Consider the following 23,605-nt stretch of genomic DNA (forward strand, 5'->3'; position numbering starts at 1 on the left):
TTTATTCTCTGTGGCAGCCGTCACTTGATGTGCCATGAGGTTGTGACAAGAATCATTAAACTCCTCTTTGAAGCTACTTTCACTATCTTGGAGTTATAACAAAAACTGTTTTAGTGATGCTACCTTCCATAGCTCCAATATCAGTAAGAGAATGTTAAGGAGCCAAAAACACTGTACATCCTCCAATACCATAACATGAAACTGCAAACATATGCAATGGTATTTGATGATATTTACGTCCCCATTAACTGAATAATACACTATCGATTGGATAAGGAAGTGTCATCCACACATTTGTGGTATGTTTCAGCATAGGCAAGCTCATCCCACCCTGATAAGATGATAATATTTTAGTGGACTCAACCTCAGTGAGAGAGAGTTCTTGATAGGAAATACTGGATAGTATTGGTAGCCACACTAATATATATAAAAACTTTAACCTTTTCCATGCTCATGACAAGCTGAGCTCGTCATGAGGCACGGTGCTCCGGTGCTCATGACGAACTCAGCTCGTCATGAGCGGTGGAACACTCAGGTGCGGGGATAATTCCCCTGCTGTGCTGAGCGTTCCACAGGAGCCAGTGCACCTGTGACGAGCTCAGCTCGTCATGAGCACAGGAGCGCCGTGCCTCATGACGAGCTGAGCTCGTCATGAGCATGCGGGTACTGTGCGTGCACCCCTCCCCCCAACACAGCGGGGGAATTACCCCCGCAGCGAAGGGGTTAACTGAATGAGACTTTCATTTATGGGTGGGTACCAGAGGTATTATTGAAAAGAAAGATGAGAAGCAGATAAATATGGGTATAATGAGCCAAACATCCGTAGTAGTTCCAACATGTTTCAGCCCTTCATGTGCCAAGAGATGAGTCAAGATTCAAAGGCCTTCACAAGGATTACTACCGCTAGCTCTATCTAGAGCATTCATGTGTGAATAAAAGGATTTCCTACCTTTGAAAATGCACTGTGATACCCTACCTACAGGTTTCTACTGGTTGTTGTCAACCTGGACTGGGCAAAAGTTTTATTCTGTGTAGTCACTAGTACTCTGATGATCTCGTTTAAGGTCTGTTCAATGAAAGGTCTACTGGACTTGCAGAGGCCAATAAGGACAGGAAATCTTTCTGCCTCTACTTGATCCATTGCAAGTTCCCATTATCTGCATATCTGTTGGCATCACGGCAGCCACTAACCTCATCCTATTGACGTTCTCTCCGTTTTCAAATAGAATCTCAAACATACATTTGTGAAAAAATTAATTAATCGTAGTACCTAAAGTCTTTGAATAAGGTTCCCATCGTGGCCTTTGCTAAGTTAACTACAAAAAGATATGGCACAGAAGCACATTAGCTGTACAAGCAGTTCAGTCATCCTCAACTTTTAAGGAGGTTAACATGGCACTTTTAACACATCTCCTTTTCCTCTTCTGGATTTGCCTAGTTAAAAGTCTTTTTTTTTTTTTTTTTTTTACAAAATTAAGCTTTTTTAATGCTCTTTAAAGTACTATATAAATTCAAATATGAAAGCGACGCATACCAAAATCTGTCAATGTTTTCTACTTTTAATTCATTTTACACGAATTATAGCGAAAACCAATGCGCACTTTCACTTTTAACGTTTTCTTTTCCTAGCGTGCTGTTACCAACTACCTATCTGCTACAAAGGAGGCGCTTTCAGAGCAATATTTTACCTCAAAAATGTTAACTTAGCATTTTATGTGCAAAAATAATAATATGCGGCGTTTTCTTAGTTCAACCTTTCGTGGCATGTGTTTTACACGGAAGTGAAAACATTATTAGAAACCTAAAAATACTTACTTTCGATCCCGGTTCTCCTGGCATCCCTCTAGCTCCATCAGCACCAAGGCGGCCCTAGGGAATATAAAACATCGACTTTTAACTTGCCATGTGCTGCTGGAGGTGTGAAACTGGCAACCACTGAGAAAGCCTTGTTTCCAAATAGATCTGCAGAACACATACCCTTTTCCCAGCTTTTCCAATTGGACCAGGGGGGCCTTGAATGCCTCGAGGACCCTTAATGGAAAGAGAATAATAGTTAGGAATATGTAAAATGCCTTTTTAATGAGAAATTCAAGAAAATAAACATTTTTTAAAAATATAAAGCCTTGTTAAAGGAAATTTATTGCAATTTTAAAAATGACATGCATACATTTCCAAGCATGAAAATATGTATGCATATGTATAGAAAGATATTCTACATAAACCAAAACATACTATGGATGAAGGGGATTTTAAACTTTTTTTGCATCGCCTGAATATTTTTAATTTGTCATATTGCTACTGACCACTGTTAAAACTTCGTGATGAATAGTTTTTGTTGACATATCTGGAAAAACGGATTTAATTTGCAATATCCATATTCATTTTTCGCTGAAGCCATTTTTTGACTTCCTGGTTTGAAATGTAAGCAATCTAACTGCCAGGAAATCTTACCCATCATTATTCATGGGATTTTTATTTTCAAAAAGGCAACTTGCAACTGTGCTGGTTCTGTTACTAACAGGATGTAGTTGCCAGTGCTCAATGTGTAAGAAAAAAAATATGAATAAATAAATAAATAAGTTTACTGGTGCAAATATTTTCTTAGGCGCTTGCCTTTAGTGCATCTTTCTTCCTAACAGCCTGCACTTCTCATTCTCACAGGTTGAACTTCATTCCTGCGTTATCATTTTGCCAGTATTTTCCTAGCTTTCTCTTCCTCCTACGTTTTGCCTTCTCTGCCTTTCTCTCGCTTGCACCGGGTCAAAGTCTAGTGTTGAAAATAGGTCTTGAGCCTTAAAAAGGAGTCCCAGTACCGCCAAATGCAGCATCAGCACCAATTAAATACTGGCTAAACCTCCTGCTTTTAAACAGCGTGAGAGTGACTTCCAAAGTAAAACACTAAAGAGAAGTCCTAATCAATCATTAACGATGATACACACCTGTGGACCTCCTTCACCACCATCTCCTTTGGCACCAGGAGCACCAGGTGAGCCCTGTATAAAAATGCAACATAAAAATATATTCATATACTAGCATGTGAAGCTTTCTTTAGCTGCATAATACAACCCAGAACATGCACTCCAGTTAACAGCAAAATATTAATAGTCGTACGAGCTGCACAAAATAAAACGAATACAATTTTTTTTCTAAACAAAACTATATTTGAAGCCAGATAGTCCTTAACAGTTCCGAAAAATTAAAATAGACCTTTTACTAGCTGAACATGACTTTAAAAATGCTTTACATATAAAACATGGCACTCTTTATAAAGTTGCTAAAACTACTGTAGTACGTACTTACCCCAATACAGAGCACTTAATCACTGATCTAGAGTGTTACAGACCAGTAGCAACTGGCTCCATGAACATTGAGCAACAGTGAATCGTACCTTAACTTGTTGCTTACTGTGACCATGTGACCAAGACATTTGTTTTTCTAAAGTGCTCATCAAGGCCGAATCATGACCTACATGCCCACCCAGGACACGTTATCGTCATACGGCTACTTACCGTTCTGGAATGCTGTTAACAATAGAATAGGAGAAGTATTTTCTTTCTTTTCATTCTTGATCTCAACATTCCAGTATTGCAAGTTTATATGTGGTGTCACCGCTGCAGTTCTCACCACAAAAGCATACGTTTACATCGCCACCTAGCCTGCCCTTTAGGGGTTAACTACATATGTGACTAAGCCTTCTGCCTATTTCGTGCAGCCAAAATGATATTAGCTAACAGAGGTAGCCTAATTTCGTAAACAATGGTGTATTTTCCCGAGTGGGCGGAGGCTAAATGTTGAATTCGATGATTTATGTCTTTCCCGCTATGGATTGCACATTTGATATTACATAAACGATATTATCGTTATTGGCAGATAGTATTTTATGTTATCAGGACATAATACCTGGGAGACACCAGATTCAGCACTGCATCACCACTCAAGATTTGGACAGCAGTAAGTTAATATTATGCTGACAATATTTCCCCTTCTACCACTAGTTCCAAAAGGGTTCGTACCACTAGGGATGGCATAATTAGCATAAAGCATGAATCATGCAGAAAATGCCCACATAGGAGTCTAGAAAAACGAATGAAATGCATAATAGGGATTTTTTTCACATTTTCATAATGTACAGCAGCTGCCACTTGCTAGTGACAGGAATGACCACCCAATAGTATATCCATACACTTTCTCTAAAAAGGGGAGGGGCATTTCAAACCACATGCAGTTGAGTGAAATTTCAAGGTCTGATGTTTGGTACCTTAATATTAAGTGGATTTTTCAATTAATTATGAGGAACCACTTTAGAGCAAAATAACTTCTCTTAAACACATAGGCTAATTCTTCTGACTTATAAATACCACCAATACGTTTTCTGATGACATGCTTTTCAAAACATAGCAACAGGCAAAGTGTTCCCGCCTTATTTAATTGACACATCAGTATTGTTGTTTTCTCTCAATGGAAAGAAAGATGGGTGATATTTCGCTATTGCAATGTGCAAAAGTCAGCTGAGGCAGAATGACTGTACACAAATGATTTCTATGTGAGATGATGTTGTTAATAATTTCTATAATGTTGAGAAACTATCCTTCCGCCAAATTTTCATCAAGACTATCCATGTTTGTCATTGTCCCTCTCATTACAATAAATAGTTTTTTTCCCGAATGTGCATGTTAGTTCTTTGGTTAGAGAATGTTATAATTTCTCCCTGAGAAGAGTTTCAGTGCAAGGTAATTATTGAGAAAATGAGGCAGGTGCCTGGTGAATCCTGAAGGACCATGGAGAAGCCTCTGTGCACATGGAGACGAATAGATGGGATGTGCACACAGTTATTGTGACCTGGGGATCACTGTCCTGAAGAATGGAATGCAGAGGACCAGAGTTGTTGGTGGTGTTGTCTTTCAAGAAGGCACAGCTGATCTGAATCCAAATCTTGATTCCACTGGGGTATGCATAGGATACCATTGTACCTAATAATCCTATGATTTGGATGATTAACATCCACCCATGCTTTCTTATTAGGAAGGCAACATACACACACACCTACTTGGGGAGAAAGCTAGTTAATGAATGGAGAGTCATGTGTAAGCCTGTGAAGGGTAGGCAAGGGTCGATGGACACAAACATTTTCATGTGGCCGGGGAAGTTGACAGATTGTTTTGGTTATTGTGAAGGTTCACTCAATATGAAGGTAAGAGGCATGCGTTATGTTATTTAAAGGGTGATCGTGCATCTGCTATAGGGATATCTATGGCTTGCAACAGGCTCATTGGCTGGGAAGAGTCTGGAGGCACAGCGGCTTAACCCCTTCGACGCGCATGACAAAGCCAGCTCGTCATGGGCGTTACCTGCGCTACGCGCATGACGAGCTGGCTTTGTCACGTAACGCGCGATTTTCGAAATCTCAGCCCGCAGCGGGAAAACCCGCTAGCGCGCATGCGGTTAATACATACACTCCAGAGATCTTTTTTTGACTTCATGGTCTCATGTTCCTATTCTGGCAGACTCACTCAGCCTTTCATCCTTCTGAGGGTGATAAAATGACTACCATTGAGTTGGGTAACAATAAATATCTGCTACTTCAGTGCCAAGCGGCCCAATTGTTGAATGTGCTCCTTACAGGTATGTGTTATGTTATGTTGCTATGTGATGTTTAGAACAGAACCCTGGATATTATCTGTTGAAAATGAAATGTTGTAGCATGTTGTTGGTAAGCAGAGACTCTGTTCCATACCTGTGGTAACAGCATATTTCTGGGGCCAGTATCCTACATTATAGAGTGTGTCCCTTATGGATGAGCACAGATATTGAATGGCATTTGCTCAAGGACTGCTATGTTTCTATGATCTTTGTGTAATGCTTTTATGATATATGCATATCGAAATAAAGATATCAACCAACCAACCAGCTATGTTTCTGTTAACCTTAACTCAACTTAATATTTAGTTGAGGTGTGTTCTGTGATTTGTCTCCTTATGGACAGTGTCAGAATGGTGCTATTAGTGACAATTTCGAGATCAAGTACAAGTACTCTATTTCTAGTTGTAGCTGGTTTGATCGTTAGTGTTATTTTTATTAGCATACTATAAAGGCCAACCTTGGTTTCAGGTCATGTGGGTATCTGCTCGGATTGATCAAGGAAAAGATGCAAATTGGTAATACAAGATAATTCAACTGTGAATTGCATGTCATTACATTGGTGTCTGGATATAAAATGGAAATAAGTGTTACGAGCAGCTGGTCACAGAACTCTCAGGTGACTTGTAATATCCTTGTAATGTTGAGTAAGGGGGTATTTTATCCCAAATAATATGTGGGCTTTGCTTTGATCTTTTGTAAACACATTAAATGCCCAACAAGTGGGCGTGTGTTATGTATGACACCATACTTTATGGCCCAGAGCACTTTGCATTTTTAGATTTTCAATTATGAAAAAAAAAAAACTTAATGTCCCGGTATGCAATCTATTGCAGGCTACAAAGACAGACATTGATAATGGTGTGGCACATAAAGTTATGCCCCTTAGGCAGCCTCTAGGAATTACCATCATTGGTCCATCCGAAAAACAAAAATTATCATTTTAATGAGTGAAAGGTAGAGTAGCAAACAAGAAGTTTCTTTAGTCTTTGCCTATGAAAGAAAAGGTTTTCGTTTCTTTAGCTTGACTTGCTCCACACATTCCTGCAGAATGACTTTAACGGCCTGCATTCCTTTCCAGAGACAATGAGGTAAGTTATAACATGACCCCAAGCACTCTCTCAGTTAAGTGAGTTTTTTTAAAAACTGCTGCTACACACACAGTGCTTGTGCCAATGCGCACCACTTCCTTCAAGCTGAGAGAAGGTCGCTCTCCCCCTTGCTCACAGTGACATCACAAGTCCCTTGAATCGTCTTGGAAAACTCATATACTTGGATTTTACATTCGATTGACTCATACTTCGTGAATTGTACAGTGCTCTGACACCTTCCGATAAAGTCTGCGCTTTATAAAAATGCACTAAATAAAATAAATTGGATAAAATAAGCACGCTAGACCACTGAAGGTGTTTCAGGTCCCCTGGAAAAATTGATTTTACCAATCGGCACTACATGTTCTGTAGCACTCATGACTTTTTTAGGTCAAATTTTGCCGTCTGCCACCTTATTGTTGCTATTTGCGTAGGTGGTAAAGGTGGATGTCTTCAACAGACTGTAGCACCTGTGCCCTGAAATGTCTTATTACTTAATGATGGAAATATACATTGTGTGTGCAATCTAAAGTAAGAATTAGCTTACTTATATAAACCTACAAAGAATGGCTGTTAATATATATATTATATATATATTTTTTTTTTTTCAAAGATAGGTTACAGTATTATCATTCCAACAGGTGTGCAGCAAACACTGATTAGACGATGGATATACTGATATTTGAAGTATGTTCCTTAATATAAAACATGTTATGTAGGAATAACAGACTATAATTTCATTTATCACTTAGAGTGCGATAATAATAAACTGAATCAGTATCAATTTTCAGTTTCTCGGAGAGTGCTTAGGATTGTAGAGTAGTCAATGGGTTTACACATTGTTTCAACTTACCACAGGGCCTGATCTCCCTGTAAGCCCCATCGGTCCGGTAGGGCCCCGCATTGCAATCTGTAAAATACAAATATTGGCAATTATTCTATGCATATATTTTAAGAGGCATCTGTGGTTATTTGTAGACTATTGATAGCAAAAATGCTGCCTGACAGAAATATTGTGTCCTAATTATTTTTTTCAAAACTACCGCCCGTTGAATGTAGATTTTCCATTAGTAACTCAAGTGAGTCAATATTTTTGTAAATAATACTTAGGACACAGTATTTCCCATCAGGATATATGGTTACAAAATTGTGGTACCTTAGCAATTTCTATATTGATGTTACTAACATGAGGCAATTGTTACTTTCACATTTAAGCATGTTTAGAATGTAATCAAAGCATTTCAACTGAGAGAATTACTTTGCAATTACAATATTTCTCGGCAGGGATATTTGTTTACAATATTGTGGTACCATACCATTTTCTATATTGATGTTACTAACATAAGGCAATTATTACTTTCAGATTCTAGTATTTTAGGATTATTTCAAAACGTTTCAACTGAGACAATTACTTTCATCAGAGATGGCTTAAGTAATTTAGCAGGGACATCTTATAATCAAAATGACTGTGTAGGTGTGGAAGTGTACTTTTAGGTCTGGCCTTTATGAAAACTTTAACTGCATCATTAACCTATTAAACTTTAAAAAAAAATCATATATAATATACATACATAGAGGTGCTTTCGGTCAGATGGCTGTATCCATTGGTCTGTTGAACTGTCATTCACATCTTGCTTTATGCCATCATAGCATACATCATTTTCTCCTACAACTTTAAGTGACTGCACAAAGCCTTTGCACATTGTTCCAGCCATCTAAAGATAGCTCCATTTTCTTCATTGACAAAGCTGCTTTAAATTGTATTTAAATATCAGCTATTCTTTCTGCAATACGGTAGCAAGTTGGACAGTGATTTATTTTCTAACTCTTTCTTAAAGTTGCTAAAAAGTTGTATTGTAACATTGTTACTGCCTGTTATTTGAGTCGTTCCTTAGGAAGTGATTTATTCTCGTCCGCTTCACAAATAATAATATTAAAATGTATGGCACAACTGAATGGCTTTTAAATTAAAAACATCAAAATAAACAGCTGCATCAGTGAATGTTTGCTTAAATTTGAAATGTTTATTGGAAACATATGGCAGCCATGTGTATATGGAAGCATTTGATGTTTTCTGTTTTCATTTTCATTTTGGCATATGCTTGTAAAAAAAAACAAAATTCACCAGTTTGCTAGGCAAGATTAATTTGCTTTGCTGGTACTTGTTCTTGTGGCCATCTATTCAATGAGGGAAGATATTAATGGACCATAAGGTGAGATAATGAAAGTAAATGCCAATGAAGAGTGTTTTGTGGAGGGTTTTTGGAAAGCAAACTACTCTTTCTCTTTTACCGGATAAACATTGCATTAATTATTATCACATGCTAAATTTTATAAACTTTACCAATCAATTTAGCATGAACTTGTATTTGTTGCAGAAAAAAGCATACTTTAAAGAGTGTTGGTGAATATCTGCTAGTGATAAATTAAATATAAATTTCGTGAAAAGCCAAACAAAGGGGTCTGCATTTAGAATGTAAGGTGGAGCAAGGAACATATCCACACTGCTGTGATACAATTTTAAGGGGATATGCCAGTCCTAGTACTGGGAAGCTTTTACTGATTGTTTGAATAGTTGTTTTTTTGTTTCAAGTATCCCACATTTACATTTTGTAGAGTGCTTCATATTGTACTTGTTCTATTTCTTTACAGAGTAAATAGAAGAGCCCTTTTTACAGACGCCCACAAGAGGACCACAGGCACTTGCACCCACGTTTTACACCCCTGTGAGTTACTTTCTTTCAGAGAAGGGACCACTGGAGCTTGTTAGATTTTGTGCCTGCACTAAGACCAGAGGGAGAACCTTCATATACAATGGGCAAGGACCACTGACATGACGGAATGCGTGTGTCCCTCTGTCAATGTCTTATTATCATTCGAGAAGAGAGTGAAACAGGCTCATGAGCGGTGCACTAATTATGTGCCACCTAGGAAGCGGTGCATAATTAATAGCCCACCAACAGCACGCCTTGATTGGGGGTCAGAGCTGACAGGAAGTCTTTAGACATATCCTTGTAGACAGCTGAATCTCTGCCCACCCATCATTAAAATCAGGTGGACCATCTTTCAGTGAAAGTTACACCAGCAATTTGAAGCCATCAGTCCTTGTTTCAATGCTGTGCTGTCCACAGAGAAGGCTGGAGTGCATGCTTGCCCTGCGGTCAGCCCATTATTTGTAATACAGTTTATAACCCTTGTCTGCACTGGGCGTATCCATTGTGAATGAGCATGATGTTTACGTCCGCAGGGCTTCATTTTATTTTATGCAGGCCTGGTTTCCCTATTACCAAATTAAAGGGTGCTCAGTTTATGGGTGCTGTAAAGAAGAAGAGTTGAAATGGTCTTGCCATTCGAGCTGTCAGACCAATAAATGTCTACAATGAGTGCTTTATTTAGTAACACATTTTCCCCAATCCTTTTGAAGTAACACCTGAGAGTAAGTAATGTATTAGAGTTAGACTATACAAATTATAGTCCCAAGCCTAGATTACCGCACTCACATGTCTAATTAATCATGTCACACATGGCAGAAGATGGGCTCGATTCAAGTACTTTGAATTCATGTTTGTGACACTGTGTGCCATGTTCATCACTTTCAACCATTTTCATATCTGAAAGCAGTTGCAAATCTGTATAGGCATAGACAATTATTTGTTGGCCACTATTTCAAAAGAGGATGCAACTCTAAATCTTCTAAAAGTGGTGCCTATTGAAATGGAGTCACATTTTTCAAAAGTACCATTATTCACAGGGCATGAGTATTACTCTTTACTTTGCACATGCTGGATTTCTTTGACCTCTGTTTTCAAGCTTTCTTCACAGAGCTAGCACGTGTCATGCTACATTTGACAAAAAACACAAAGATCTCCTCCTTCGAATCACTGGCATTTTTACACAGTCAACACATTTTTTTATTAAAATGAATTTCTTTTTATTAGCCCTTGATACTTCTGTATGGTTTATTTCAAATATGGAAAGACACAAACAAATGGTAGATATTAACTAATCTAAACCGCATTTCCTACTAAGACTGTTCTCAAGTGACATGCCTTGTTATAGGTATAATGCTGCTAGAATTGAAGGCAATAAGAATTTTGTTGATTTCGTTGGTTTAACTCCCCGTGCTGAGGTATATATTATTACATTCTGCTCCTCTAATAAGCAAACGTATAGTTTGGATGGTTGCTCTTGAGGATGTTCTTATTTAAGCAAGTGCTCTCTAAAAAGTACAGACAATTTACTATCTAATGTTATTAAGATGTATATACCAATAACTGTTACAACCATTAAGAATCTATATATTTCCCTTCTTACATATGCATGACAATATGTGTAATATTTCTTTCCAGGATTCCCATGTAAGAACATTCACGTTATTGACCAATCTCTCATGGCGCTCTGCAGAATTCTATCTTTGAATACACTTCTATATGTGTGATACATGTGACAGACTTTGTTGGATCAAGTAACCTGGGGCAGAGGTGGGCAACATTGATCCTTGCCACATACTCAGTCTACCCACTGTCCATGTAAAATACCTTCATATAGAATGATTAAAAGTAAATTTATTTTAAGTGGATATCCTGAAATTCCATCAAGGACTCGGTCCTTCGAGAAATGAATTTGAAATGAAAAGGGGATTTGTAAAGCACACAACTGCCCAAAGGTGTCTCTGCGCTAGTCTCAGATAGGTAAGCTGCGTAAGAGAGTAGGATAAGATTAGAGGGTAAAAAAACATGTTTTAATTGCCTTTGTGAAAGCTAACAGATTGGTAATCCCTTTCAGCTTATAAAGGAGAGAGTTCCTTAGTCTGGTGGTGCCTACAACAAAGCCTCTGCCACCATAGTTAGCTTTTCTGAACTGTGGCACAATACGATTGTATTCGGCAGCGGACCGAAGTGGTCTAGCTGGAACATACCATTGAAAGGCGTTCCTGAAGGATTCAGGGCCATTGCCCCAAAGAGATTTGAAAGTAATGGCAGTGTTTTAAAATCATTACACTTCTTAACGGGAAGCCAGGGTACGTAACTTAGAGCAGAAGAAGCAGAACTATATTTCAGGATGCCTAGGAGAAAGTGAGCTGCCGTATTCTGTACAATTTGAATTTTAGTCAAGGATGTTCTTCCTGATGTTTATAAACAGGTCATCACTCAGTAGCCAATCCTTGAAAGTACAAAGGCAGACGTCACTGTTTTTCATGCTCAGAAGGAGTAAAAGGAAATATTTTTCTAAGGAATTTTCAGGTGAAAAAAGAGGCTGATGTGACAGCATTAACATTTCCCTCGAAGGATAGGTTATTATCAAAAATGACTCCAAGATTCCTTACTCTGTCAACTGGCGTAGGTAAGAATCCTAATTCCTGTGGCCATCAGGTGGGGGCCCAGAAGTTGGTGGTTCTTCCAAAAAGTATGACCTCAGTTTTGTTAGAATTAAGCTTTATCCAATTTGAGGCCATCCGTTTTTCCACCAGGAGCAAACAGTCCTGAAAGTGCAAGGCTGTTTCATCAGGGTTACTGGCTAAAAATATCACAGTTTTTGTATCATCAATGTAGGGTACCACTGTGTATCCATTTGATTTTATCAGTTTGGCCAGCAGGGCCACATAAATATTAAAAAGAGTGAGACTCAGCGACTATCCCTGTGGTATGCCACATGGTAGGGAAAAGGTAGCAGAGTGATAACCTTCTAGAGCCACAAACTGCTCATGATTCTCAAGAAAAGATGTGAGTAGAGATAGTGCAAGACCTTTGATCCCAATAGCTGTGAGACTGTTCAAAACTGTGCTGTGGTTGACTGTGTCAAACGCTGCGGAGAAGTCCAGTGGAACTAAGGCTGCACTGCCTCCTACGTTGACCGTTCATCTCACTTGTTCCGAAGCTGTGATCAAGGTGAATTGGGTGATACGTTAGCTTCCGAAGCCGAACTACATTGAGTTGAGACTTCCATGGGTTTCGATATAAGCTGAAATCTCTGCATTCATTGCCCTCTCGACAATTTTTGCTGGAAAAGGGAGTCTAGATATAGGTTGGTGGTACAAAAGGGGGTGGTGATGGACGGAGCATCTGAACCAATCAAACACTCACACCCAGTCAAAAGATCTGGGTTTAATCCATCACCGTTCTTTAACCCACTCTGCCACCCCAGTTCAGACATGGCCATATGCAAATCAGTCTGACCATGTGCCTCATGGGAACAGTCCAGCCCGAACTGCCAAGCTATGCCTTCCCTGGACCGGAAACAAGCTTCCGAGGACCGGTTTCTGGCATTACAGCCGTCTTCAGCCCGGCTTGCTTGAATCCAGTGGCAAAGTGAGCAAGGGACTCACGTCTGAGCATACCCTGCCACACTTATGGCGGGTTCTTTAGCCCATTCTGCCACCCCAGTTAAGACATGGCCATATGCAAATCAGTCTGACCCTGTGCCTCATGGGAACAGTCCTGCCCGAACTGCCAAGCTATGCCTTCCCTGGACCGGAAACGAGCTTCAGTTCTTTAGCCCACTCTGCCACCCCAGTTCAGACATGGCCATATGCAAATCAGTCTGACCCTGTGCCTCATGGGAACAGTCCAGCCCAAACTGCCAAGCCATGCCTTCCCTGGACCGGAAACAAGCTTCAAATTTTGAATGGATGTGAGTGTTTGATTGTTTGATTGATTCAGATGCTCCGTCCATCACCACCCCCTTTTGTACCGCTTTTGGCCACCATAAGTGTGGCAGGGTATGCTCAGACGTGAGTCCCTTGCTCACTTTGCCACTGGATTCAAGCAAGCCGGGCTGAAGACGGCTGGAATGCCAGAAACCGGTCCACGGAAGCTTGTTTCCGGTCCAGGGAAGACATGGCTTGGCAGTTCGGGCTGGACTGTTCCCATGAGGCACAGGGTCAGACTGATTTGCATATAGCCATGTCTGAACTGGGGTGGCAGAGTGTGCTAAAGAACGGTGATGTATTAAACCCAGATCCTTTGAATGGGTGTGAGTGTTTGATTGATTCAGATGCTCCGTCCATCCCCACCCCCTTTTGTACCACTTTTGGCCACCATAAGTGTGGCAGGGTATGCTCAGACGTGAGTCCCTTGCTCACTTTGCCACTGGATTCAAGCAAGCCGGGCTGAAGACGGCTGGAATGCCAGAAACAGGTCCTCGGAACCTTGTTTCCGGTCCAGGGAAGACATGGCTTGGCAGTTCGGGCTGGACTGCTCCCATGAGGCACAGGGTCAGACTGATTTGCATATAGCCATGTCTGAACTGGGGTGGCAGAGAGGGCTAAAGAACGGTGATGTATTAAACCCAGATCCTTTGAATGGGTGTGAGTGTTTGATTGATTCAGATGCTCCGTCCATCACCACCCCCTTTTGTACCGTAGATATAGGTTGGTAGCTGTTTGGATCTGAATGGCCAAAAATGTTTTTTTCAGGAGGGCGAGAAATGAAGGCAATTTCCAATTATTAGGAAATATGCCAGAGGTAATATTTGTTTAAAAATATACACCAGACAGTTGTCGATAGGGTCTGGGGCTAGATGTATCACTTTTGGGGAGAAGGGGTCAACTGGTGACCCCGACTTGCTTTGATTAATTAAGTTTCACTTTTGCAGCTATAAGTAGCAAGAAAGAAGTGAAAGAGAGGGCACGCAGTGGTTCACTTTCATGACTGACCGAGCCACGCCTGGGATTGGAATGTCCCAGCACAGCGTCGGAATTTGTGCTGCAGCGAAGCAGTTGAATTGATGCCATATATGTTGCTAGGGATTGTTTGTACAACTCATTATCAGTAAGGCTATAATTACTCCTCTGTGAATCAAGGTTGTGAAGGCATGGTTCTGGCCTTATTTCTATTATTTTGTACCAGTGCAATTGGATCCAACGCAGAAGAAATCCAAAGATCAAATGATGATGCTGCCTCATTGGAATCTTTAAAGGGGACAATAAAATTTTGTTGATGAGATTAAGGCTTCCAGTGTAATACTGTGACAGGAATGCAAGCTTTTGATTGTGTTAGGTAAAGAAGGAAATGATGTTGCAGTACATGAAATCTGGGCCTGAAGTGTAAATATAACCACATAATGGTCTGACCAAGACAAAGGGGAGTGAAGGCGACGTACAAAGGAACTTGTTAGCAGAAAATATTCCGTCTAGCCGATGTTCTGCTAAGTGAGTAGCACCTGTGACATGTTGGGTAAGACCCATACTTTCCATTTTGTCAATTAGGAGAAAGCATCCTTATAATAAGCGTCCTCTAAATTAATCTTTAAATCACCAAAGAGAGTGAAATCTGGTGACTGAACCACAGTATCCGAAAGTTGGCTCAAATAATGTAAAGACGTTGTTTTATGACCAGTAGGCCGATAGATAAGTAACCTATCAAAAAAATGATTGCTAGTAAGCTGAATTTTGAAGAATAGTGCTTCAAGATCGGTAGAGCAATAGTGAGTTCTAAACATACTTTTCATTGTTGATGCAGTAAATGATGGCTAATTCTCTGCCTTTTTTGTCTACCTGATCTTGTCTGTATATAGAAAATCCTATGGGAACTGCAATGGCCATTTCTGGGTCTGAGGTATTGTTTGCCCATGACTCCATTATGAAGGCAATGTCAATCTCCTGAGTTTGCACACTTCAGAGTGTGCTTGACTAAAGGGCATTCATTAATTAGTGTGCAACAAAAAGTTTTAACAATAGGCGTTGATTTTAGCGAAGAAGCTTCTCTCAGATCTTCTGATTCAGAGAGGTAAAGCCACACCTTCAACATTAATGTGCCTCTTCACAGTTCGTGGGGCATAGTGTATGATCAGGACCGTGCATACCATGGGTGTTAAAACCATGAAGCTGATTTCTGGAATAATGCATCTTGGAGCCAGATTCTGTAAATTCTATTGGAAAATGGACATGGTGGCTGGGGCTGAGGATGGTCCAAGCGTGGACGGGCGAGGATGGCTTGCCTTAGACGAGCCTTAGGTGCGCCAGTGGCACATCTGCACCCCAGAGCTCATTAAATAGCTGTCCTGGGCCGATAGTGAGGGAGATGGAGTAACGACAAGTGCGCCAACCAAGATGGCGGTCACAAATGGATAGCAGGTGAGGCCTGTATTGCAAGGTCTATATTGTACAAGCCTAACCTAAGGTATTTGAACATGTGAATATACGTGGATTTAAAACAGAGTAAGTAGGGACATTGAACACAAAAGAGCATGTGCAGACCTACAGGAAAGTGGTCTTATTGCAAATTTTAATGTTTGTTTACAGAATGTCATACCTATTCCCATGAAGTGAAACCAATGTTCTTTCATAGGGAAGTTTAAATTAGGACAATATTACATGTGGTGCAGATTACTGTGCAATGTGGGACAATGAAAATCATAAATTTATTTTGTAATGCTTATTTAGAATTGAATATTTTTAAGTATTCTGAAATCATGAATCAGTGGATTTTTCTTTGAATTATGTTAAATTTTAATGCTAGTCATGCTCATAAATATGGCATATTTTTAAGTCGGATTCTGACAGTATATATCAGAAATCAGGGTAGTTCTGAATTATGTCCCTTTGATTTTTAGGCATTGTGTAAGAGACAAAAGATTAGCTGATATAAGATGAGTTAAATTAAATTTGTAACAAATCAGAATAGGGAAAAGGCTGACTAAAATAAAATGTATATAATTAAAATTCATATTCACCAAAGTCAATGGATGACAGTAAAAAACATATGAAATCACTTTGAAATTTTACCCCAACCTTCTCAAATGAGGTTCACAGAAAATGCAAGAACGTTTTACCAACCCAAATCCTGAAAACAATATGCCATTGTCCTACAGCTAAATACCTAAATTTGTTATACAGTATCAAGGCACAACATGACTCCTGGTGTTTTTCACAATAAATGTCTTATTCCCTATAATGTTAATTGAATAGTGTCATAAATATTATTTATGGTGATTCTTACCCGGGCCTGTTGAAGGATAGCCTGGGCCTGAGCTTCTTGAGCAGAAACAACTGGACCTTTTTCACCATCACCTCCAAAGCGGAACTATAAATACAAACAATCAATGACATTTTGAATGCACAATGAATGTAGATTAATGCACAAAACATTTTTTTACTTATTTTGATAGACTAAATCTTAAGATAAACATAACACAAAAGATGATTAGGTATTATTCTTTTGAAATATTATTGTGTATAAAACTCACCAGTACTTACACTTAAGATGAGGACGATATACCTCACAGTTGTTTGATTGCAGTTATGTGTATCTCACGTAGAAACTTTCAACATACCCATGCAGTCACATAGAATTTATGCATTTAAGAAAACCTCTGTGGTGTTTCCAACAGTTTGCTTGAGATGCAAAACAGCTACAACTATAGACTTTGAAAATGTTAGTCTGTTTTGCTTTTAAAAACAGATTTATGTTGAGTGATGAGTCTGGCAAAGCATGGCAGACAGTACATCCACTCTTCCTTATCCCACACATTCAGTAGGAAGACATTGGACAGAAATAGATTAATTTATTTTCCAGTGATTCGGTATCATTAAAACAAAAAACTGGCAGTTTTAGAAAAGCACATAAATTATGAAAGCATAAAAATAAATAAACCCTGTCATGTGGAAAATATTATGTAAGAGAAAAGGTGAGTTATACCCATAACATGAAATTATTTCTTTATAAATAATTGTAGACTGAATTACTGATTTTGGACAGTAAAATGATGCTTACACTACAGGCCAAAGAAAAACAAAAAACAACTATCATTTACTGAAGTGTCACTGATGTCTTTTTTTAATTTGAGATTTAAAACAATTTGAGTGATGCATGCTGTTTTTAATTGGGTCTTTAGAAAACAATAATGTGCAGGAGTTTCCCTTAACGTTATCTAGAAATTATTTGATATGAAAATTGATTTTCAAATTCAAAAATCAATTTGCTGATTATAAAGAATTCCAGTCAGTGCAATATGCTGAAATTATCACCCATGCCACCATTAATATCCAGAGTGGGTAGACAACAACTGGGAAAATATTGTGATCAATGGAACACATTATTTTGGACCCATTAGTAGAGTCAATGAAAACAAATACAATGACAATTTTGGTTGGAGAATTGGTAGTAGAGAAACCAATATTAAATTAGAATACTAACTATGATGGATTATTGAGAAGGAGAGAAAATGGGAGCCTCAAATAACTTAAGATGACAAAAGCAGGAACTCATCAAACCATCTACATTTTGGGTGGAGGGCAAAGAGAGAGAGTTATTTAACAAGAACTCCAGATTGTTCAGTTTCCAGTGAGGTGGAAGAGGGTGAGCATTAGTCAATAAATTTGGGACAACAATCATTTGTCCAGCATTTTAACATCTCAATCAGAACATGAACATTATTGTAATCACTGAAATATATCAGGAGCACCTGGTTACTGTCAGCTTACACATAAACAGTAGAAATAAAAGAATAAGAACCAGATGCATGGTGCCATTAACCTGTCACAAACTATGTGATTTGAATCACAAAATGAGTTCAGAGGGGCCTAACAAATCACCATTTGTAAGAGGCATGTCTTTGGAGTTCCTTCCAAATAAATATTGGTTATAGTGCGTATCAAGTTTTTGCATCCAAAATCCAGACAGAAAACGTGTTCACAAAATGGAAGGGGTCCCCTTGGAGCGCTTTCTTCCCACAAATGTAAAGTAAAACCTTTTCTTGCAACCACTGTCTACTCTCAAACTCAGGTTCAGACTTTATTAAAAATAAATCCCCATTTCCTTTAAGAAAAATGGGCCATTTTAAAAAGTGCCCATAGGCATGGCCATCATTCTTGTGATGGCCACCAATCATACTGAGTTGCAATTTGTGAACTGCCTCATATATAACATAAGGTAGGCTAGATTGTGATCCACTATGATTTGGAATTGTGTATCTGTTAGTACACAGGTCGGTTTACAAAATTTCACACTGGTCAGAAAAATATTGGTTCAATGTTTCATACAACTGTCCCATAAAGATTGCTGCTAAAGGATTGAAGGGAAGGTATACAAAATTGGCAACATGATTGCCCTTTTGAACTTCACAAGTGGGAGCACTAGGTTTGGATGATAAAGGTGGCAAACCAGATGATAACCTCTATCTTTTAAGAAGTAATTGATCTGCTTAAAGAATCCTATCCGGTCTAAAAAATTAACCATCTCCAAATGGCACAGTGTTGACACTGTCAATTTGCACAAACACATCTAACAATACCATGGGTGGAAGCATTGGTAACATAATTCATCAATGTATTCATCTAACCTGAAGGCAGTCCGAAATAGATCAAGTAAGCAGTTCAATTGTATCAGTTTTCAACATTTATCCTTAGCTACTCACTCCAAGACAAATGGTAGGTTTGAGATAGGTCTTTTAAAGGTTTTTCTTTGTTAAAATTAGCATCACAATTGCCTAACTTAACACTATATAGAATGCACAATTAGACAAGAATGGTAACCATATAAATTACAATATAATCATCAACTATCATATGATACAATAATCATAACACTGGATAGACAACAATTGATATTTCCTTTATTAACTGAATAAGACTGTCCTTAAAGCAAATGAAAATTATTTCCATGTATTGAAATCTTCTTTAAGTAATTCAGTCTCCCCGTCATTCTCATTCCTTAAATACTTTCCATAGAAGTATTACATTTAAGGTTCATCTTTAGTTTTGAGACACTGTGGCATATAGCTAGTTCATTTTATGGGGTATGACTCCAGTTTGTGAGTGTTGTATAAAAGGGGGTGTGCACATTGGTAAGGCAAAAGCTTTACTAGGGGAACTACAGCCCACTTTAAGCGTATTGCCCACTTTGCCATACTATCAAACGTTTACGATGTTTGCAGTTTTGAGCCATATGATTCAAGTTCCACATAATGTAGATATTGTTTTGATCTCTGTTAACTTCTTTAAGTGTAAATGGTTAGCCAAGACAAAAGAAACTCAGCAGTTCAAATGATCCCCAAGTTTCTTTGCCTTAAGAAAATTGTGTATAACATTAAGACAGAGGAAACGATGTATTGAAAATTCACCACCTGTATAATGCTTTATAATTTTTTTCTTTCTTTCTTTGTCCTATTTTAAAGATTATGATCTCTTTAAAAGGACTAGGAAATCTGATAGCAAATATTGTGAGCAACTATAGTATTGTAGAAATATTACTTACAGGTAACATAAGCATGGTACCGGGTGGACCAGGCAATCCATCAGCACCTGGAAGTCCAGAACGCCCTGGTGGACCCTAGAAATGAGAAAAAAATATGTTTAGACAAGAATCCAATGCTATGAAAATAAACATACTTATATTATTTACTGTTATTGGAAAGATTTATTGTGGGCAAATATGAATAAGCTACAAATGGTCACTTTTTTTAGTGCCAATTAAAATGCTTTTGCACAATCCCTTGACCGAGGTACACTACAGTTCATCACCAGTTTAGAAGTCACGGTGGTAAATTTGAAATGTAAAACTTTACTTCTGATTAAATCTTTAAGTCTTTAGGGTGTGCTATCACAAAGCATTAACTACTGATAGCCCTTAAAACAACACCAATTGTTGGTTACCATTAAAATGAACTGGTAAAATTCCTTGGCTTAATCACTTTACAATTCATCAAAAGGGCTAGCTGCAGTAGTAAACCAATCGCAAATACACACTTGTCACTCAATTGCAAAAATTATGATCGCCAGTAAGCCTAGGGATGGGGCACACAGAAATCCACACATATATCTGATTCAAAGAGGGACGCGCAAAGTCTGTGTCTATCTGCCACTCACTGATCTGAGATGAGTCTTGAAATTACTTAAGATTCGTACAGTGAAAGACAACTATATTTTCTATGTTTATACTTTTGGCAGTACTGAACTGAGTGTTATCAAAGGGTGTTACCTTCCTTTCCGCCCAAATGTTTTATGGAATCATTCTAATTGACTTAGTAAAATGATGTGATAATGACACATTTGAAAAGATCAACTCCACAGGGATTGGTTTTGCCCAAGTGCAGTATTGCAGCAGCACTATGTGTCCTTCAGGACAGAATGGAGGATACTTCAGTAATACTGCATTTTTTCCAAATTCAGAGCTGTAATGTTAGGAATATTGGTATTTTCTTATACAAGCTTTACCAGAATGTACCTGTCAATATTTTCACAAGGAAAAAATTCCAGATTACCTCAAAGTTTACACACAAATAATAATCTCTATTTTGGCATGAACGTCTATTTGAGCCCAGATCAGGATCCCTGGGGGCGGCCACTCATGAGTTCCTTGGTGCCATGCTTGACCTTTCTAAATCTTTTTTGCTGTGGTTCCCCCAGCTGAAATTCATAGTGTTATAGTACTTCTCTTTAAGTCCTAGTCTTCTGTCTTACCCATAAAGCCTGTGTGGTCATGACCAATTTCAATCTCCTTCTAAAACTAAACAAATTACAAAGTACCACTTAAAAAGTTAAAATGATTTATATAAGATGGGGTGGGTGGAATAATTTAATAAAATACATTTAATTTATTAAACTCTAAATCAATCAAATTCACCCATTTTCTAAGTTTGCCTGTGGAGCAATTGGAGTACAAAAACAACTGAGGGCCACATTTACATCTTGGTAGTAAGCATACTCTATCATAATGGACACTTATTCCTAGATGTCTCTAAGTCGTGTTGTCTATAAATCGAGATGTAGATAATCACCATTTATCGGACTCTAAAGCTAGGGGTGCCAGTGATGCAATGTGATAGAAATGCAGTGTGGCATTTACACAGCTAGGTATACAGGACAATGCACAAAGGGTTAATTAAGTGTTGGTTTGGGGAATTGTACAGAAGGTACACATCTGAGTGTTGACGGTTTTTTGAGGATTTGCAAGATTGAAAATGAAATACTTCACTGGATATATGAAAGCTGAAACTCTTGCAACATTCCTCAGACTACATGGATGGGAAATGCTTACCATACCATTTGCAGCCACTACATGGCTAAGTCCAGACAGTTATTCAAACATGTTTATGAACGAATTACAAAGGATACAATGGTTTGATATTGGAAGTGAAGGGAGGTTTAAATGCTATACCTTAAATTATATTGCATGTTTGTGTTTTTAAAAGAAATAACTTCTGGCATTTTGCTAAAAGAGAGCTGAAAAAATGTGTTATCACACGCTGGTCTTAAGGTATATTTAGTTATATATTCTGAAGTAAATGTTAGTTTTCCACTTACCCTTTCACCCGGGTCACCAGAAATGCCAGCGGGTCCTTGCAAACCTGGAGGTCCCGTAAGACCCTAGGAAGAAGAGACATGAAGAAAATCCATACATTCATTTTCCCATGAATTCACAAAAGCTAACCAGACATACTAAGCACTGAATAGTCTCACTCAGTAGTACATAGCATATGGGCTGTAGAAAATGACTTATCTAAATGTTTCACTTCAATAATGGTGCCTTTTTGTCACAATAAAGTATCTGCACTCGAATGTAATTAATCACCCTAACAATGACGCTGTCCTATTGCCCCAATAATACAATTTAACAATATCACCGGTGGCTGCATTTGAATCATGACACTATTGCTGTGATAAATGTTATGGATGTTGTCTGCCTTTCATATGCCAAATATTTCAGCCTTACATAACTGTTTATGTTATTTATTCCATGTGGTTTATTTAGTGTCATTATGCTTTTTGAAGGCCACTTAGAAGCTATTTACATTACAAAACAATATTATGGACCAGATTCTCCGGCACCTTTTGAACATTGTACACATTCTAAGGAGAACATGAGCTTGAACAAAATGTGATGCCTGTGGACTAATTGGTTTGCATGTACTTATGTTCTGAATGCACATATGTGGCACCTATGAGATATACATAGGCATGTGCAATTTTCAAGACATCTTTAATTAAATGAGAGATGTGTTGGAATATGCATCTATCAATTCAAGTATTCCCTGTGGCAGTCCTTGCATTTCGCAGCACTTTCTCTAGAAAAAGCACAAGGGAGGCAGTGGAAATAAATGGCTCACAAGTGCACTATAGATGTTACTTCTCTAACTGTGAGAGAGATGCCATACTGACTTACATTCCCACCCCTAAAAAGTCATGGAAATTTAAATCTAAGCTTAAGTGGGAAGAGACCTTTAAATCATTTAGCTAATAATTCTACTGCTGTGAGCAATGTCAATATTGGGTTGAAAGCTTGCTTACATCATCAGGCTAGCTTTACCGTGTCCATGTCGCTCGTGGGAGGCAATGCCTAACAGGGAAGAGGGTATATTTTGAGTAGATGGATAGTCAAGAATCCCCTTATAACAGGCCCTGTTGGTCAATTGGGAATTGCAGTGAATGAAAATGCTGCTACAATATATACATAGCAAACATTTGGCAATATTTATGCAAACAAATGCACAACACATCGTTGGCGATCATGTGTACTTTCGACTTTGGAGTAGAGATCCTGTAGAGGAAGGGTAGATATCCACTGTCTGGATCAAGATTCCATCAATGCTGGATGTGTTTAGTTTTGAGGCAAATACCTGTTGTAAATGTCTGGTGAGCTTATATGCTGCAGACAAATTGTTCCTACTACGTTTAATGTGCACAACTCTTATATATTTTGAAACTTAGTTATATTTTTCTACATTGGCATTATTAGAATTTGTATCTGACATGACCTTTAATGGCTCAGCCAAGTGATTGGTGTAGGATCATCAATGACATACATATCTGACAACTAAATATAAGGTAAACTTAGTTAAGGTGCACATACAACAGGTCCTGGTGGTCCTGGAGGGCCTTCTATAAGCATTCCCTGCAAGAAAAAAACAATAGATTTAGTCACATTAAAAGTTCAACTAAA

The 23,605-nt window shown here is 38.5% G+C and overlaps 1 protein-coding gene across 3 annotated transcripts in view; it reads right to left on the reverse strand.

The window, feature by feature from the left end:
* COL11A1 (collagen type XI alpha 1 chain) overlaps positions 1–23,605 on the reverse strand; it is a 393,245-nt gene that overhangs the window by 214,380 nt on the left and 155,260 nt on the right. For all 3 annotated transcript variants that reach the window (XM_078644690.1, XM_078644705.1, XM_078644698.1), the window contains 8 exons: positions 23,516–23,557; positions 21,970–22,032; positions 19,922–19,996; positions 16,667–16,750; positions 7,582–7,638; positions 2,940–2,993; positions 1,978–2,031; positions 1,816–1,869 (listed from right to left, as the gene is read on the reverse strand). In XM_078644690.1, coding sequence (XP_078500816.1) covers positions 1,816–1,869; positions 1,978–2,031; positions 2,940–2,993; positions 7,582–7,638; positions 16,667–16,750; positions 19,922–19,996; positions 21,970–22,032; positions 23,516–23,557 — 483 coding nt within the window. The remainder of the gene's footprint in view (positions 1–1,815; positions 1,870–1,977; positions 2,032–2,939; positions 2,994–7,581; positions 7,639–16,666; positions 16,751–19,921; positions 19,997–21,969; positions 22,033–23,515; positions 23,558–23,605) is intronic.

This window comes from Lissotriton helveticus, chromosome 1_1 (genome assembly GCF_964261635.1).
Source record: "Lissotriton helveticus chromosome 1_1, aLisHel1.1, whole genome shotgun sequence".
Taxonomy (NCBI): Eukaryota; Metazoa; Chordata; class Amphibia; order Caudata; family Salamandridae; genus Lissotriton; species Lissotriton helveticus.